At 46.1% G+C, this 18679-nt stretch overlaps 2 protein-coding genes across 3 annotated transcripts in view; one reads left to right on the top strand and one right to left on the bottom strand.

Moving 5' to 3' along the window:
- Positions 1–18468, bottom strand: part of LOC144104193 (vitamin D 25-hydroxylase-like) — a 43115-nt gene extending 24647 nt beyond the window's left edge. Inside the window, exons 1-3 of one of the 2 annotated variants that reach the window (XM_077637064.1) lie at positions 18394–18468; positions 3004–3220; positions 104–228 (exon numbers count right to left, since the gene is read on the bottom strand). In XM_077637064.1, the coding sequence (XP_077493190.1) occupies positions 104–228; positions 3004–3218 (340 nt within the window). In that variant the 5' untranslated portion in view covers positions 3219–3220; positions 18394–18468. Of the gene's footprint in view, positions 1–103; positions 229–3003; positions 3221–7130; positions 7295–18393 lie in introns of those variants that run through there. The other variant, XM_077637065.1, reaches the window with a different exon arrangement.
- LOC144103613 (uncharacterized) lies at positions 17092–17535 on the top strand. Its single transcript, XM_077636284.1, has one exon. It carries the CDS (start codon positions 17092–17094, stop codon positions 17533–17535), a length of 444 nt encoding a protein of 147 aa, XP_077492410.1.
- Positions 18469–18679: the final 211 nt, after the last annotated feature.

The raw sequence follows: 18679 nt of genomic DNA, 5'->3' as shown, positions 1-18679 counted from the left end.
AGGCATCTTAAATCCGGCATACACTGTTTTGACCAGCAGTGACGTGAGGTCTTTACACAGGTACTGCAGGAGGGATTTCAGTTTTGAAGTATGAATTACTTACAGCCGACAGAGAGTCCATAGAGACGCCAAGCTTTCGAACGGTACAGCAGCTCATCTCTCGCAAACAGCCTCTCTATGGCATCGTAGTCGTTTACAATAACGAGCTCTGTGAATCCCACTTTGACCCTGCAATAAAAAATAGGTGAAGTTGCCTCTTTATATGCTCTTTTCTAATAATTTCGCTTGTTTTGCATCAAACATGCGATGACAGCATTTGCATTCGCGTCTACATTTCTTCCTGAGCTTTAAAGAATGTTCCCCTTCCGTACACTCGTACGTGTAAAGGCACATCTAATTTAGTGTGCGTTTAAAATTATGTGGCTGATGCTCAAAAAAGCAGCGAAAACTACATTGTAACTGCGGCTGATAAGGATAGAATGGGCGGCATTTTGGCGAGAGGAGATCAGGAAAGCATTATGCAGTAAAAGGAGCGAGGCGCTGGTTCATGTCGGTCGGTTGAAACTGAGTATTGAGCGCAGTACGATGTTGACCCAACAGGTGGGTGTCGTTGGCCACCAGAAGCGGTGATAATTGCAAACAGACAGGAGGAAAAGCCCAGCTCTACCAGAAAAGAGGCATATAATGGAGTTGAGGTTATTAAAATATGCTTTAAACTCAGTGTCATTCATTGCCGGTTCATTTTCTATATTGCATTGTATTTTCTTTCATGTAATATTCGTATTAGGGGCATATGAGGTGTAGAAAAATAAACTACTGTCCTCGGTCCCCTACTTTATTAATATAAATAAATAACATCAGTTCAAACACATAATAACACACATAATAAATTCTAGTGCACAACACTGTTAATTTCTTTGAATAAGCAAAAGCATGGCTAATTTCATTTCATCACCGACATAGTTCCCGAGAGCCTGACCGTAAGCAATTTGGCGCCGTAATTCGTCCCTTACCGGCAGACGTGATTTCTACAACACATTTGTCAGACTCAGGTGACAGCTGAACACTTCCCAAGGTTCAGTTGTACCTTGCAGAAAACAGGAAGATGTTTTTTTTACACCGGGAATCATTTGTCCAGGAGACTTGGTGCTTTGAATCCTTAATATTCAAATCTATGAAATCCATGGTGCTGTTGGTCTGCAATTCATGAACCCTTGCTGCAATCAACCTTCCCAGCATATAAAATGTTATCAAGACCGCCTAAATTTATATCTCGAAGGGTCGGTGTTCTTGAGTACTTGCGCCAACAGCGTTTTGAAATGCCGCGGCCGGTCCGAGTCTGTCCATGCGCTCATCCACATACCCACTGTTTTGGCGCCAGACAATAGTAAAGATATTTTATTTCAACCGGACAGTTTGCATGTTTTTCTCAACTCAAGCTTGCAAGATGATTACTAAACTTCTCCCGAATTTTTTTTTAGAAATTGTAAATCTACGAGTTAACTGTTTCGATATTCTGTTGACAGCTGATCCGGATCATGAGAGGGAAATAACTAGAAGGATAAGAATCGGGTGGAGCGCATATGGCAGGCTCTATCAGGTTATGAATAGCAGGTTACCAACATCCCTCAAGAGAAAAGTGTACAACGGCTGTATTTTACCGGTACTCACCTACGGGGCAGAAACGTGGAGGCTAACAAAAAGGGTTCAGCTTGAGTTAAGGACAACTTAGCGAGCCATGGAAAGAAAAATGATAGGTTTAACGCTAAGAGACCGGAAGCGGGCACAGTGGGTGAGGGAACAAACGCGTGTTCTTGACATCCTAGTCGAAATCTAGAGGAAGAAATGGGCTTGGGCAGGGCATGCACTGCGAAAGCAAGATACCCCTGGTCCTTAAGGGTAACGGAGTAGGTTTCAAGGGAAGGCAAGCGTAGCAGGAGGCGGCAGAAGGTTAGGTGGTCGGATGAGGTTAAGATTGCAGGCGTAGGGGAGGCGCAGCTGGCAAAGGACAGGGTTAATTGGAGAGTTATGTGAGAGGTCTTTGCCCTGCAGTGGGTGTAGTCAGGATGATGATGATGATGATGATGATGATGTTGATGATGATGATGATGATGATGTTGAAATCACAGCGGCTAACCGCATATCTCAAAGCACCAGCCGTCTACTTGAAATTTCCCTTCTACCGTCGTATGCAGTGCTACCTTTCCTGCTTCTTTTTTTTTTCGACAAGCTGCAAACTGGAGCGGCCTACCCTGTGACATCATCAGCATTGCTTCATCCGATTTAAACGCTTAACCGATATTTCTTAATGTTGAATATTTATTGAGATTTTTTCTTATTAAGTGCAACCCTAACTCTTATGTAATGTCTAATGAAATAGGGCGCCTTTCATAAAACAAAAGTGGACTACCTTATCGTGAGTGCATTGTATGGGATGTGATATTGTTATGTGTAATTAGCAGGACACATACCGATTCCCAGCGACACGCGAGGAACGAAGTTAGATGAAGCTTTTCGTTAATATTGAGTTCCATAAATATACAGTTGCAGACCTTATTGTGACAAGCGCTCCTTCAGGAATCCTGACGTGCGTTTGCTTGAACGGCCACGCACATTTGTGTTGTACAGGTAGTCTACCTCTTTTTTACAACGGTTGCTCCGAAGCGTTTCATGTGCATCTTTAAGGCTCTTGAAGTGTATGTACCATGTTGCTTGTGTTTGTGATGCAAGTAGAAATATTATGCACGTTTCTGTTTTTCGTATTGCTGAGAGTTATTACGAATGAATAAGCAATGCTGAGAAGGCTTACGATATATCTGTACACATGATGAGTATAAAATGAGGCAAGCATTGTAGTGATGTTTTACCGCATTGTGTCCTAGGTGGGAACTGTTAGGAGAATAAACGAAGTTTCTCTGGGCACTGTCGACTTTTGCACCGTTAGCTTTTTTTTTTCTAGTTATGAGGCTTGCGAGGCCTCCAGCTACAGAGATCTTTCCTCACCTGAACGTATGACCGTAGCTTTTGGCCCATTCCATTGCCGTGGTAGCGAAAAAATGTTGGCGGTGGTATTCGGTGTGGCCAATCAGTGGAGTAGCTGGCGGAACAGGCGGTAGCTTGGCATCCTTTGGAATGCGCTTTTTTCTGAGCTGATACAAGCGGATGACGTATAGTACCAAGATAAGCACGGATGTCAACGTCAGGCTGAGCCAGTCCATTTCTGAAAATAAGGAAGAGCGCAAAAATTTAAAGGACAATGTTAACAAATTTACGTCTCAAAACAGCTAGTGCAAACATAGCAGTTCGTTTTCCTTTCTACTGCATGTGTGCGAGTTCCTAAAATAATAATAATAATAATTGGTTTTGGGGGAAAAGAAATGGCGCAGTATCTGTCTCATATATCGTTGGACACCTGAACCGCGCCGTAAGGGAAGGGATAAGGGAGGGAGTGAAAGAAGAAAGCAAGAAAGGGGTGCCGTAGTGGAGGGCTCCGGAATAATTTCGACCACCTGGGGATCTTTAACGTGCACTGACATCGCACAGCACACGGGCGCCTTAGCGTTTTTCCTCTATAAAAACGCAGCCGCCGCGGTCGGGTTCGAACCCGGGAACTCCGGATCAGTTCCTAAAAGTGTGTTTTGAGTTTCTGACTAATAAAATTACCAGCATCAAGATCAGTAGAATTGCATGAAAAGGGCTAATACTTTAATATGTCATAAATAACACTCTATATATTTAAAACTTCAAAAAGCTAAATTCTGCATAGGAAGTGTCCGAATAGCTGTAGTGTGACCGTTGCCCTAAGAGTTTAAGTGTGACCTTTTAGGCAGAAGTATGCAGGCTAACGAAAATGGTTCAACCTAAATTGAGGACAACAAAGCGAGCTGTCGCGAGGAAAATGATAGGTGTAACGTTAAGAGTCAGGGAGTGAGCAGAGTGGTTGAGGAAAAAATAGGTTAATGTCCTAGGCGAAATCAAGGAGACGGATTGGGTTTGCGCAGGGCAAGTAGAGTGGAGTCAAGGCAACCGATGGTCGTTAAGGGCAATGGTCCGGATCCTAAAAAAAGTTAGGCGTATCAAGAAGTGGGAGCGAGTGCTAAGAGGATCAAATTAAGAAGTATGAAGGGGCATAAGGTGGCCGTGGCTGCCAAAGGACAGGGTTAATTGGAGAGGCATGGGAGAGGCCTTCAGTGGGGCTCAGGAGGGCACAGTCGGGTGACCTCTACGATACGGTTAAGCCCTCTTTATCGGTACAAATTACTATGCAAAACTATAACATCAGTTCTTCTTTCTGAGGAGCGACTAGTTACACAATGAAGTTGCATATTTTCTGTCTTAATGCGGACCTTTATGCTCCTTCCCGTTTGAAATTATTTTTCTCTTTCTGCTTTCTTTGTCTCCGTCTCAAGCCTTGACGCTCGAGCAATGCAACACTGATCAGAGTGTCGCTCGGTGATTAAAGTATCACAGAAGCCTCTCTCGTCTAACGGTCGCAGCAACACCTTTTGAAACACAATATACGTATGAATGCGAAAACATTATACTGGTCATCGGCAACGAAACCCAATAACCAGAACAGGTCAAGTCCCAAAACACAAACCAAACTCAAATAAAAATCTCAGGTGAAAGAGAGGGAAATAGAACACAGGACATTCAGACCACTGGGCGAATACGCCAAAGGGCCACAGGGGCCTTGGCTTCTTGGTGACCAAAGCAGTACCTAGTATATGCGTTGCTTAACAACTCTATTCTAATGAGTAGGCGTATAAATAGGAATGAACGAAGGAAATAAAATGAGCTTTCCCTCCGTAATTTTTAAGTTTCGCAGGTTGAAATTTAGGCGGTTGACATTCCTCACGTAGTACATAATATTAAAAACACCTTTCGTTATTTCTCTCACTATGATAAAGGGAAACAATAATGGTTCCTTTTAAGAGCGTTAGCTCTTACTATTTACGTTAGTCAAGGACGCGTCTGTCTGCAATGAAGGTCAAATTGACGAAAACAGTTACCACGTGACCAAACCATATTATATAGCAACAGTGGGCCCGTAACGCCTCAACTGATACTTACACCTTCGATCCGCTAAACGGCGTCTCCCAGCTAAATTTAGCCAGGGTTTAAAAATATGCCGCGGCACTCTAAGACGACGCGCCCTGATGCATCCTGTTGGCTGTTGTGTGGAGCAAGTCATATGCTTTTTTAATGTGCCTAATTGCATGGTTAATTGAAAATAATTAGCCGAATTCGCAAGCAATGAAGATAGGCGAAAAATTCCAATGCGAAAGTTGCAAAACGGTCCGCAAAATGTCCGATGGAACAGCTTTTAACTTTCAATCTTTTACGTATTAACTTTTATTTTCGCTCACTGCAGATGCCCTTGAAATGCAAGAAAAATATCACGTGGTATGCCCGCTTGTGCGCCGCGATTACCGTGCTCTCAAACGTTCCGCGTAGAACCGAACAGATGATTTTTCCCGGTATGCTGCCACTGAACCTGTGACACGGCTGTGAGGCAGGCACTGGCTGTGCGATTTACCCCAGCGCACGTGATGAGGGCTGCGTCTGCTGACCCCTATCGTTAAACGCCGCGGGGGAAGCATACCGCTAGCGTATCTGGCACAGCCAGCTGCTGCGTCGCTTCCCTCGCAGTTTTTAAGCAGCAGCACCAGGGAATAAAGGATCTGATCGTTCCTACACCAAACGTTTGAGAGCACTGCAATCGAGGCTCGCAAGCTGGCATGTCACGTGGTATCTTTTTGCATTTCGCAGGCATCTGCAGCCAGAGAAAAAGGCTAATACGTAATAGATTAAATGTTAGAAACAGTTCAATCGGACGTACTGTCGACCGTTATACGACTTTCTGACTGGAATTATGCAGCTATCTTTCATTGCTTGCGAAGTTGGTTAATTAATCTCGACTAATTATGCGATTAACCACAATAAAAAAAACATATTGACTTGTTCCATACAATAGCAAGCTAGATACATCTTATCGGGTCCTCTTAGAGTGTCGTGTCATATTTTTAAACATTTACTAAGTTTAGCTGGGACGCCATGTCTGTGTCAGTAAAGCGGGCGTCGAAGTGGGACCACACCGGAACCACCATCTGCATAAAATTTCAGGGCCACCCGTTTTACGCAGAATGTTCAAACTGGTGTCAAATGACTTGACAGGTTACTTAGAATAAATTTAGTAATTTAGATGAAGCTCAAAGTATGTGTGGGATTCGCACCGATGACCTTTCCGCCACAAACCGTGCATTCGGAGGACATTCATACGGCCATTACGGCCGAACCGTTTTGTCTCAGAGGGCTTCGGATTGTATCAAAGAATTCGTTGTGTTGTGATACACACGTTCAAAAAAATTATTGCCTGCTATAACGAGGAAATATACCGCATATAGCGAGGGTGGCTGTAAATCGCAATAGTACTACAAACTCCATTACGTAGATGGTGCTGATTGTGGCATAGAAGGAATGTTTGCGAAAAAGAGACATCCGTGGATGTTTGGGTTTGGTCTTCCCCACGTTTACTGAGCACACCTAGGTAAAAATTTGAAGCTCTCATGGCTAACGTTCTTAAATCGAACTAAAGGTAGACAGCTGGGCTAGTTGGTTTGCATTATTATGGAACATGTTACCAGCGCAAGAAACAAGGACGAAGGGAGAACAAAGACAACACGAACACCGGACTTCAACTGAGATTTATTGCCACCTTGCGGGACTTTTATATGCAGAGAAGCACCCCTACCGCCACCAACCGTTCACAGCTATCAACACACGCCGGTCCACAAATGACGAAAGCATCTAAACTAAACAACGGCAAATCAACCTACTGCGTACAAAAGCACATCACAGACTTTTTTGTTTTCTTTTTTCCTGATTTACCTGCCTGAACCTACAATGACATTTGCCTGCAAATAAACAATTAACTTTTTTCCGAGCGCGACAGATGGGGAACTGACAAACTTATCTTTTTCATTCAATATACATAGGGCTTCGAAAATTTCCTGGCTTCGCTGCGTGCCGAACCAGCGCAGAACACGTGTAACCCTCAAAAACGCTTTGCATGCCAGCTTGTGCAAGTAACGATGAATGTGGGCAGCTAAATGGCCCCCGCCACTTACCGAATCGATATTCCGACGATGCTCCAGCAAGCGCTCGTTAAGACAGCGCCCTGTTTGGCCGATGTAACTTCTCCCGCAGGCGAGGGGAATTCTGTATACCACGCCTACCTCACATTTAACAAGTGCTTTGGTGTACTTTATTCTGCAGGCTGGCCTCCTCTTGTCGTCATTTACGCGGCGTTCTCCCCCTGTCCTCTATTCCTGTCCCCTCAACTCTTTCATTTCATTTCTCCATTCTGCCTGCTGCCCTTTATTTCCGCTGCCCCAGCTCAGGTGCTTCAGTATCGATGGCAGATGCCGGGGCTAGCAAAAATCTTTTCTTTCCTTTTTACTATTATTTTTAATAAAACCACTACCACCACCACATCCGCCCCGGTTTTTACGGGGCCGAAAACACCACACGTGCTCCGCACTTGTCGCCGACCTTTTTCATACGATGAGAGAACTGATGCCAGTATGGCGCCACAATAGGCCGCTGTTGGGGGCGTGACTTTTCTTCCAGCCTGCGCTGACCACCAGACATTAGCTCATGAATCAGCCTTTCGACTACAGAGGCTACCATTCCTTTCGGGAAATCGGCCTTCTCCAGAAGCCTTAACTGGGCACCAACGCTGTCACGAACTTGATGTTCGCAAGACTTGTCCAGAGCAGAGCGGATGTAGTTTTTTGCAATAGCTCTTTTTACGAGCTTGGAATGGGCCGAATGATAGTTAAGTGTTTTTTCGACCGTGGATTATACTGCCAGCACACGTGCGTTTCACAAAAAATAAGGCACACATCAACGTATTGGGTGCTACTATCCTGCGGGAGTTCGTGCGTAAACCTCAGGCCAAAGGCGTTGCTGACAAAAACGTCCAGGATGTTGCCCACCCCGATGCATATATCCTGAGCCTGAGAAGCGTTCATTACCACGAGGTGGTCATCAACGTACCTAAAAACTTTCCGCACGCAGGCGTTGTAAAGGGACGCCTCAATGCGCTTGTCAAAAGTAGATAAAAATGTCACTTAAAAGAGGTGCGAGGCAAGAGCCTATGCACAGTCCTTCTTTTCGAATTAATTGATGATTGTTAAAAGTAACGATGGTGGATGAAAGGTAAAACCGTAAAAGCTCTAAATAAATTGTCGGTAGATAACCCCGTGATGTTCTGGAAGCCTACAGCCCCTGCGTCTTCAATAAAATCTCTAACAGCGCGGAAAAGCTCAGGATGAGGTACTGAGTAGAACAAATCCTCCACATCAATTGAAAAAGCATAGCTTGTTTGACATGACGTTTCAGACATAGCGAAATAATAATAATAATAATTGTTTTTTGGGGGAAAGGAAATGGCGCGGTATCTGTCTCATATATCGTTGGACACCTGAACCGCGCAGTAAGGGAAGGGATAAGAGAGGGAGTGAAAGAAGAAAGGAAGAATTAGGTGCCGTAGTGGAGGGCTCCGGAATAATGTCGACCACCTGGGGATCTTTAACGTGCACTGACATCGCACAGCACACGGGCGCCTTAGCGTTTTTCCTCCATAAAAACGCAGCCGCCGCGGTCGGGTTCGAACCCGGGAACTCCGGATCAGTAGTCGAGCGCCCTAACCACTGAGTCACCGCGGCGGGTTCCTCACATAAGGCGATAGCCTTTTTCTTCACCTTGCCTAGGGACAGAGACTTCGGTACAAAGTTTTTTTGTCATAGCCTCGCTTGCCTTCTGTCGGAAGATGGCTTCAGTCATCACGGCGAAACAGCCCCCCTTATCTCCCACTAATAGTGAAAGATCCTTGCTCTGCAGGTAATTTACAGTGGAAATAATTTCAAATTTGGGGGCCAAAGGGGCACTCCTTATCCGCAGGCACTCAACGCCTTCAGCGATACAGCGTTCCTGGTCCTCTGGGCTGGCTGCAGCCGCCACATCACTGACTATCGAGAGCATTTGTACAGGTTCTTCTTTAAGCTGAACGCAAAACTTTAGACCGCAGCTTAGCACAGCTTTCACGTTTTCAGGAAAATTGCACTCACCAATACAGGTCACTTGGTTCGGCGCAGTGTGCTGAAGTCGCGCATGCACTTTCTTCAAGGCACTATCTACCACTTCAAGGCGTTATCTACCGACAATTTTTTAGAGCTTTTACGGTTTTACCTTTCATCCACCATCGTTACTTTTAACAATCGCCAATTCATTAAAAAAAAGGAGTTTGCATAGGCTCTTGGCTCGCACCTCTTTTCAGTGACATATTTTTATCTGCTTTTGAGAGGCGCATTGAGGCGTCCCTTTACAACGCCTGCGTGCAGAAAGTTTTTAGGTACGTTGACGACTACCTCGTGGTAATGAACGCTTCTCAGACTCAGGATAGAGGTATCTATGTGGGCAGCATCCTGGACGCTTTTGTCAGCAACGCCTTTGGCCTGAGGTTACGCATGAACTCCCGCAGGATGGTAGCATCCAATACCCTGATGTGTGCCTTATTTTTCATGAAATGCGTGTGTGCTGGCAGTATAAGCCACGGTCGAAAAAACAAATTCTTAACTATCATTCGGCCCATTCCAAGCTCGTAAAAAGAGCTATTGCAATAAACTGCATCCGCTGTGCTCTGGACAAGTCTTGCGAACATCAAGTTCGTGACAGCGTTGGTGCCCAGTTAAGGCGTCTGGAGAAGGCCGATTTCCCGAAAGAAATTGTAGCCTCTGTAGCCGAAAGGCTGATTCATGAGGTAAAGTCTGGTGGGCAGTGCAGGCTGGAAGAAAAGTCACGCTCCCAACAGCGGCCTGTCGTGGTGCCATACTGGCATCAGTTCTCTTCGTATGAAAAAGGCCGGCGACAAGTGCGGAGCACGTGTGGCGTTTCCGGCACCGAAAAAACTGGGCCGGATGAGCCGCCGTGTAAATGACGACAAGAGGAGGCCAGCCTGCAGAATAAAGCACACCAAAGCATTTGTTAAATGTGAGGTTGGCGTGGTATACAGAATTTCCCTCGCCTGCGGGAGAAGTTACATCGGCCAAACTGGGCGCTGTCTTAACGAGCGCTTGCTAGAGCATCGCCGGAATATCGATTCGGTAAGTGGCGGGGCCATTTAGCTGCCCACATTCGTCGTTGCTTGCACAAGCCGGCATGCAAAGCGTTTCTGAGGGATGCACGTGTTCTGCGCAGGTTCTATACGAAAAAAACAAGGCCAGCCCAGATGGGGCTGCCGATGCAATACCACAGTGGAATCTTAATGGGTCATAGAGGGTCTGAACACACGGACGTTCCTCCATCCTATCCTGCACGCTGTATTTTTTAATATCTAATGTTTATTATGCGTGACCATAAGTTTTGAACATCATCATAATCATCACCAGCCTGACTACATCTACTCCAGTGTAAAGCCCTTTCCCATGTCTCTCCAATTAACACTGTCATTTTCCAGCTGTGCCCACCCTATGCCTGCACACTTCCTATTCTCCTTCGTCCACTTCCTTCTGCCGACCTCTGCTACGCTTACCTTCTCTTGAAATATACTCCGTTACCCTTAAGGACCAGCGGTTATCTTGTCTTCGCATTGCGTGTCCTGCCCTAGCCCATTTTTTCCTCTTGATTTCGACTAGGATGTCATTCATCCGCATTTGTTCCCTCACACACACCACACTGCCCGCTACCGGTCTCTGAACGTAACGCCTATGATTTTTCTTTCCATAGCTCGCTGCGTTGTAATTAACTTAAGCTTTCAATAAACCCCCTCTCTGTACCTTAACTAACGCTGAACCCTTTTCTTTAGCCTCCACATTTCTGCCCCATAGGTGAGTACCGGTAAAATACAGCTGTTGTACACGTTTCTCTTGAGGGATATCGGTACTGTCATTTATGATCGGAGAGGACCTGCCATGTGTGGTTCACCCAATTCTAATCCTTCTTGTTATTTCCCTCTCATCATCCGGATCAGCTGTCACTACCTGCCCTAAGCAGACGTATTCCTTTCACTGCCAGCACCTCGCTGCCAGTCGTGAACTGTTGGTCCCTTGCTAGATTGTGAAACATTACGTTGGTTTTCTGCAAGTTAATTTTTAGAAACACCGTTCTGCTCTGCCTGTAAAACTCTGGTCCTTATTTGGACTCCGCCTCCTGATTGACTCAGCAAGGCAATGTCATCAGCGAATCGCTGATTATTTAGGTATTCTCCAAGTTAAGCTATTACATAATAATTTTGAGCACATTCTTTAATTACTAAAGATAGCATGTTTTTGACTCTCTAAATTACGTAAATATGCAAAATGACGCGCCGATACGCAGGAACAACTCTGCCTGCTTACAGAGATGTGCTGGACTACCCCTACAGCTTTTCCTCTCACCTACCCGAGATATCTGGGAGGCTGGCCTGCTCGGCTGCTCTTACATAGCCCTCGTCGCTATGGCCCGAGCTGCCGCAGAAGCCACCGGGGTCCAGGACAAGGAACCTCTTCTGTTATTTATAAGGGGCTGGCCCTTAATACCAGCTCCAAATCTCTCTTGTAAATAATAATAAATAAATGTTTTTCACCCCTGCCACCATCCCCACATTTCGTTGCATTTCGAACTGCCACATCGCCCGTTCGTACTGTCCCCCCCCCCCAAAAAAAAAATTCTTAGGACACTTCAGTATGCTTAGGGGGAGGAATGCGAAAGCATGGTGTTTTGAGGAAAGTAAAGCACGCAGTCGCCTCCTGTCGCAAGCTAGCCTAAAACTTCACATCTAAACATCTCGGTGGTCACCTCGACCGCACTTATGGAAGAATTTAGTTTCAGAAAACATGCAATTGAAGGTGGTGCACATGTGATTGGTCCGAACTCCTATCGCGAGCAAGCGTACGAGTAGACTGAAATATGTAAGCTTTGTGCAAAGGTAACTGCTATGACCCCACCCAAAATGCTATACGACGAACGATTAATGAAAAATTTTGGTGAATTCATTTGGGAATACTGTCGCCACACTGAGGTCATCCAGTGATGATATCGCTGGTTTGTCGTCTGCTCCTGCGATATCTGTTGCACAAACCAGTGTCGTCGCTTCGGCGGAGGCGGTTTTGCCACCGCGCGTCCCTGTCTATCATTCTTCCTCTCGCCTGTCGGCAATTGGCAGCTATTGTGACTGAGCACGGGTGTGACGTCGTCACACTACATTTTTCGTCGCCCTGTCACGTCACTTTGACGTCACGTCATCACTAAAAGTTTTGCTTCATTCAAGAGACGCAAAGCCAAGCCCAGTCTTGAAAGGAGAATTCTCCACAAGGGAAAGAGCAAGAAAACGCTCTTGGCATAAAGGCTGAGCCGGAAACTGCCAATTATTATGCACAGGCAAGGTCTTCTGCAGCGACAGCACCTCTGCCATCTATGGTGTGCCGCGCGGCATGCTCCACATGGCGACATGAAGGATCGTTAGCGGCAGGACGTGGCACAAATGCGCAGCTGTTGGTACCCGCGAGAAACAGCTTTCTGCACGTGTAGGCGCTGTACGTGGTGATTTAGGGGCCAAGGCTGCCAGCCTCCAATATGTGTGCCCGCGAATTCAACCTCCCCTTGAAGTCATGTCATACAAAAAGGCGAATTGCCTGCTGGTGAAGTAGGACCAATTTCTAGTTTTTCATGCGCAGTCGGATTTTATAACAGGGCCTGCTGCGAACAGTGCAACTGGTAGCGTACGATGGAACCCTAGGTGGAAGCCACAATTTGCAGCCGAAACTTCGAATGGTCAAGTGATGAACACGTCGCATGCAACCTATCCATTTCCTTAAGTTCCTACTTCTTAGTGCTCCACCCAATGCGATAGGGTAAACGACGGGTAGATTAGTTAAGAAAAATATGATTGATACACAAGTAAAATTATAGAAATATGGCACTTTCTTAGTGCGTAAGAAGGCGAAAACTTTACAGAAATAGCCAGTGTATACAATCCGCTCAATAAAAATCTGAGTTCAGAATTGGGCCATTATATGAGTAGGAACCAGTCGACCCAGGGTAGTTTTGGGCTGTTTCGCAGATAAGTTTAGCTTGCGCAACAAATTATGTTCCAACGAGCCTTCTGCATCTCTGGCGGGCGGCACTTTCATCTTGCACAAGAGAATTATGGCACTTGCCTAGAGTGTAAAACGGCTAAAGATTTGTTGAAATAGCTGGGGCGTATAATGCATCCATAAACAAATGAATCCTGAACAGTGTCATTATCTGGCTATGCAGCAGTACTGCCAGAGTAGTTTTAAATGTTTCGGGGAAATATTAGCTTTCGCAATGATTTATGTTCAAACGATTCTGACCCTCTATACAAAAAGAAGTCCTGAATGAGCTTTATGCAGTAACGTGAGTAACTCATTTATATCCGTGAGTATGAATAAAAATATATTAATAATTTAGAGCATTAGCTCTACTGGTAGCATTTAGAGCCTCCGAATTATGCTGATTTCACGGAGATAATTGAAGATGGCGCACTTTAAGTGGTTGCCGCGGTAAACAACGTGGTTGCATAACGGAAGGAACTAATAACAGGGGGTAGCGTGACGCCGGGGCGCCAAAACTAGAAAGCTTACTATGTCCATCCGGCATATATATCCCGGTCTCGCAGGCGTAAAAGTCGGAATATTTCGTCCCGAGATTCGTGTAATTTTTGTGGGCCAACCGTGTGCCGCAGAATGTTCCTGAAGGCGTCATACGATTCAGCGTTTCGTGCAGCACACACTTAATAGTAAAGTTACAGTCTAGCCAGCGGCAGGGATTCCAACTGGTGACCATGTCAAATGTGTTAACGAGCGATACTCGATCACTGTCTCAGCATCGGCTCATTTTTATAGTCGTTATCGCACATGATGCCTCAGCAACCATGGTGTCACGTTTGCAGCAGCTTTTTATAAAGGTGTTTGTGCTCACTTGTAATGGCGCTCAGCTGCTGAACCGAAAGACGCAGGCTCGATCGCGTGGCCGCGGCGGTCACATTCTGATGGAGGCTAAATTCTAGAGGCCCCTGTACTGTGCGATGTCAGTGAATGTTAAAGAACCACAGGTGGTCGAAATTTCCGGAGCCCTTCACTGCGGTTTCCCTCATAGCCTAAGTCGCTCTGGGACGTTATGCGCCCTATAAACCAAACCTAAAGGTGTTTTGTAATTAAAAAAACACCAGTAATATACCGCTTTGGAAACGTAATTCGGACTATTTACTAGAAAACTCTCATTACATTTCGGAAACAAACGACACGCAGCTGGGAATAACGTGAAAGAAGGCCTAATGAACAATGTGCAGTCCTCCAAGATTTAGAATCTCCTCTTCGTCGTGGGTCCCATGAACAACTGGTCGCGTAAATCCGAGAACTCCACCACACCGCCATCAACAAAGAGCACGATATTGTTTGCCAAGACACAGCGGCATCGCAGGCAACCACTGCGCGGACTAGGCCGCGCGAACTGGTCACCATGAAGGCGAATGTGTGTTCATCCCATCTCGAGAGCCGACGCAGCTGGTAGGCTTAGACCACTGGCGCGCGACATCACGCTTGCCGCGTGGAATAATAATAATAATAATAATAATAATAATAATAATAATAATAATAATAATAATAATAATAATAATAATAATAATAATAATAATAATAATAATAATAATAATAATATTAATTGGTCTTTGGGGAAAGTAAATGGCGCAGTATCTGTCTCATATATCGGTGGACACCTGAACCACGCCGTAAGGGAAGGGATAAAGGAGGGAGTGAAAGAAGAAAGGAAGAAGAGGTGCTGTAGTGGAGGACTCCGGAATAATTTCGACCACCTGGATATCTTTAACGTGCACTGACATCGCACAGCACACGGGCGCCTTGGCGTTTTTCACCCAGAAAAACGCAGCCGTGGCGGTCGGGTGGAATTCAGGTCAATTTTCGAATTCGTATTTACAAATCTCGGACCCAGATCTGAAGCTCCGGCTTCCATCTGGCCTACCACAAAGTGAAGGAACTTTGCTGTGTCGCCTATGGCTTGGTGTAGCTTTCATCAAGCATTATTGTTTCTTAATCGGTAGGGCTGATAGCGATGCATGGGCCATCTGCGGCGTGCCGAGGCTATAGCCCACGTTTTTTGTGAACGCCCTGCCTACAGCACCGAAAGGCAGTCTCTCTGCCATGCACTGCAGCATCTGGATCCGCGCCCACTGACGGAAATGAAGATTCTCGGCCACTGGCCGCGCCGATCGTCGGCGGTGAAGGCCTCACTGCTCCGCTCCTTCAAAACTTCCGGCCGGCACGATAGGCTGTGATTTTGCCCAACGCAATCACTTTGCATTGCGACAGCAACTTCCCGCTACTCTCTTTTCTCCTTCCTCTTTCATCCCCCCAACCCTTTCCCCCGTGCATGGTAGCACACCCGTTATTCTTCCGGCTAACCTCCCTTCATTTCCTCCTCCTCCTCCTGCAGAGAAAAATTCTAAAAAGGCGCTGAATACATAGGAAGTTTAGGGCCTGCCCTAAGCTCTTTAAGTCGACTGGCCATGCCCATGTCCGTTGTTGTACCTGCCTGAATCGAACTGTTAGCACTGCGCAGATACAGCTCGTGGTGTGTGTTCAGTGCCCGGCCGTAAGAGGACGCTATGTCAATCGAAGAAGAAGGACTGTTGGCATTTTAGAACGCCGGAGAAACGATCGTGAGTGGTGCGGTCTTAGAGGCAACTGCCTCTCATACGCGAGGTCATGAGGCCTTCCTGGTAACGTTCTGACGCCGCTGCTGCTACTCACGCACCTGGGGCGTACGCAACCTGTGAGCAAGAGTTTAAGAAAACTTCTCTGGGTCACGTTTCGGAACCCGAGACGCGCTTGTAGTCTTCTGAACTTGACAATTTATTTGGATATACGCAGCACGGGTCATAGACGCTGGAGAATTTTTTTATTTCAGTAAGGTCATGAAAGAGGCCCATGATTTGGTGCGACTAGGTGCTCCGAGGTGAGAAATTAGGTGTCATTTTTTTTTAAGAGCGGACTTTAATTTCGCAATAATTTACAAATTATCCACTCTCTACAAAGCAGACAACTGAATGGAGAGAGGAGCTCGTTATGACATAAATAACTCAAGAAAAACAGTCACCAAACCAAGGAGCATAAGTGATGTCTCACTTTAAACCTTGTGTTATTTTATAGATGGGAGAATAATAAAAGCAGAAGAAAAACAACGATATGCCGCCAGTGGGATCCGAACCCACGACCTCGTGGGTTCGGAAGTTTCGCGTCCGGTGCTCTACCAAATGAGCTACAGCGACGGCTGTGCAATCTTCTTCTTTCGGGACTATTTCGTGTGTAGTGTAAGCGAACGCTGAGATTGTTCACCATCGCCGCCCTCGTTCAAAACAAACAGCGCCGTTCGAGAGCTCTAGGCAAGTGTGTGTATCGCTGTACTCTTAGAGGCGGTACGTTAAGCGTTACGCGGTATTGAAGGAAAGAGCACTATCTGGATCTGCGAATAGATACAGAAAGATAACTTCAAGCTTCTGAAAATCCATTACCGGCCTTGCATCATACTGTTAAGATGGAGCTTAAGTATTCTCTCATTTTTTCACTACAAGAGCGTTAGCTCTTAATCATCACGTTGTTCGATTTCTTGGGGTCTGCTACCACCTTCCTTCGGCGTGGAATTTTCTAAGTCTACGGCCCGCATTCTAAAACGCTCCTTACCTTACTAAGGGCGCCTCACGCGCCGTAAGGCGACGTTACGCCAAGTCTGAAATGTCCCTTACTAAGGAGACCTAAATTAGGGTCTCCTTGGTGCTTCCCCACGCTAAGGGAGCCGGCATGCTACCTTCATGCTTCCTAACCCCGCTCCTTTACCTGAAGGGTTGCTTTCCCACAAGGGTGTCCACACAGTACCGCCCGCAGCAGCTCTGCGCGCGCGTAGCGAAGGCGGCCGTCGAGCCAGCCGAGCAGTCGCGAAGTGCCCGCCCCGTCGTCTTTCTTCCTGTAGCGCATGATTCTTCCTGTGGCGCAGGGACATAAGTGAGTGACAATGCTCTCACGCACGTATGTCCCTGACGACGGCATTTTTGAAGAATACCGAAGGTTTTTACGCCACCCAGCTGGAGTTCTGCACGGCGATGTTTACAGACCTCCGGTGTCGCCTCGGCTGCGGAATCTCGCAGATCGCCTCAACCCGTTGGAGCTCTACAACGACCACGAGTTTTCAGCACGCTACCGCTTCTCCAAAGAAACTGTGCTAGCCTTACTTGCGGCGCTGCAAACTTGGGACAAGGCAGACAACAGAGGAGCTTCGCTGCAACCCGCACTGAAGCTGCTCATCGCACTCCGCTTTTATGGGACCGGTGCCATGCAGACTGTTGTGGGGGACCTCGTGAATGTGTCGCAGCCCGCAGTCTGCAGAAGCATTTGGGAAAGTCTGTTCGCCAAGTATGTGAACGTGCCGAGCCCAACGGAAGCAAGGGCAGTTTTATGAGGTCGAAGGACGAAGTTTTATGAGGTCGGTGCGTTTCCCGGAGTCACAGGGTACATTGACTGCACCCATGTGCCCATCAAAAGCCCCGGTAGAGACGACCCTGAAGTCTAAAGGAATAGAAAAGGTATCTCTTCCCGTACACTCTTTTGAATCATGTTTGTCTATGTTTACTCACTGTAATAGTTACTAATAGTTACTCACTGTAATAGTCTTTTCTAAGTCTTTTCTAAGTTAGAATTGAATTCTAACATTGAATTCAAGATGGCGGCCCGATTTTAAATCAATATAGCAACCCAATTGGTGATCGATTGGTGACGTCATTAGTATATCGAATTGGAGATTTATTGGTGACGTCACTTATAAATACAAGATGTCAAATTCGTATTTCTATTGGTGTACCTAGCTTTAATCTAATTCATATCAATTCTAGTAAACCAAACAGGTAACTCTCGTTACTTTAACGTCTTGTAGATGATGAATAATTGTGTCGTGGTATTTTGCGACACCAGAGAAATAGTTTTTTGCGCTTCTGACTTGGCCGCTGAAGAGACCTATTTCCTGCCCTATAAGCACACTTGGAGTTTTAAATTTAGAAAATCTCTTTTTTGTGGCGCATGTCTCCCGCAAGGCTACCATCCAGCCCCGTAGCCATCTTTTCGTTCCCAAATTAATGCTCAAGTTCACAATAAAGCGGGATGAAGAGCGTATCCCCTGCTGGCATCGTAGCTTCAAGGAATCGTTACCGTAGCTACAATTACTATCTCTGCATATTGATCTGCTCCCGTAGAAGGTTCATAAAATACAGCGAAAACCCTTAGATCGCACAATTCGCGAGAGCGACGAAAATTGGATGCTTACCCGCGCCTGTACGGCTGCTGAAGCACCCCTGTGTGCAGGAAGCTACCAAGGCGAGGAAAAAAGCGTACAAGCGCGGCTGCTAGCTGCAAGTGCACTTATTTCCGGTCCCGTGGCCTTCAGAACATTTGAAAACAGTTGCGGAAATGAGTCCGCTCAATGGCGAGCAAAAGCACATTGAAGGAAGGCCTCAGCAAGCCCAAACATGTAGATTGGGAGCAAGAGTGAAAGTGGAAGGCAGCTTCCCCTAACAAAAAAGGAAATTTGATTCCTCATAGCATTTATTTAC

The sequence above is a fragment of the Amblyomma americanum genome, chromosome 9 (genome assembly GCF_052857255.1).
Source record: "Amblyomma americanum isolate KBUSLIRL-KWMA chromosome 9, ASM5285725v1, whole genome shotgun sequence".
NCBI classification, from domain to species: Eukaryota; Metazoa; Arthropoda; class Arachnida; order Ixodida; family Ixodidae; genus Amblyomma; species Amblyomma americanum.
This window is presented reverse-complemented; position numbering and strand designations above follow the sequence as displayed.

Excerpts from the sequence above, each read along its gene's own strand:
- LOC144103613 (XM_077636284.1), top strand. The coding sequence starts at position 17,092 with ATGCTCTCACGCACGTATGTCCCTGACGACGGCATTTTTGAAGAATAC.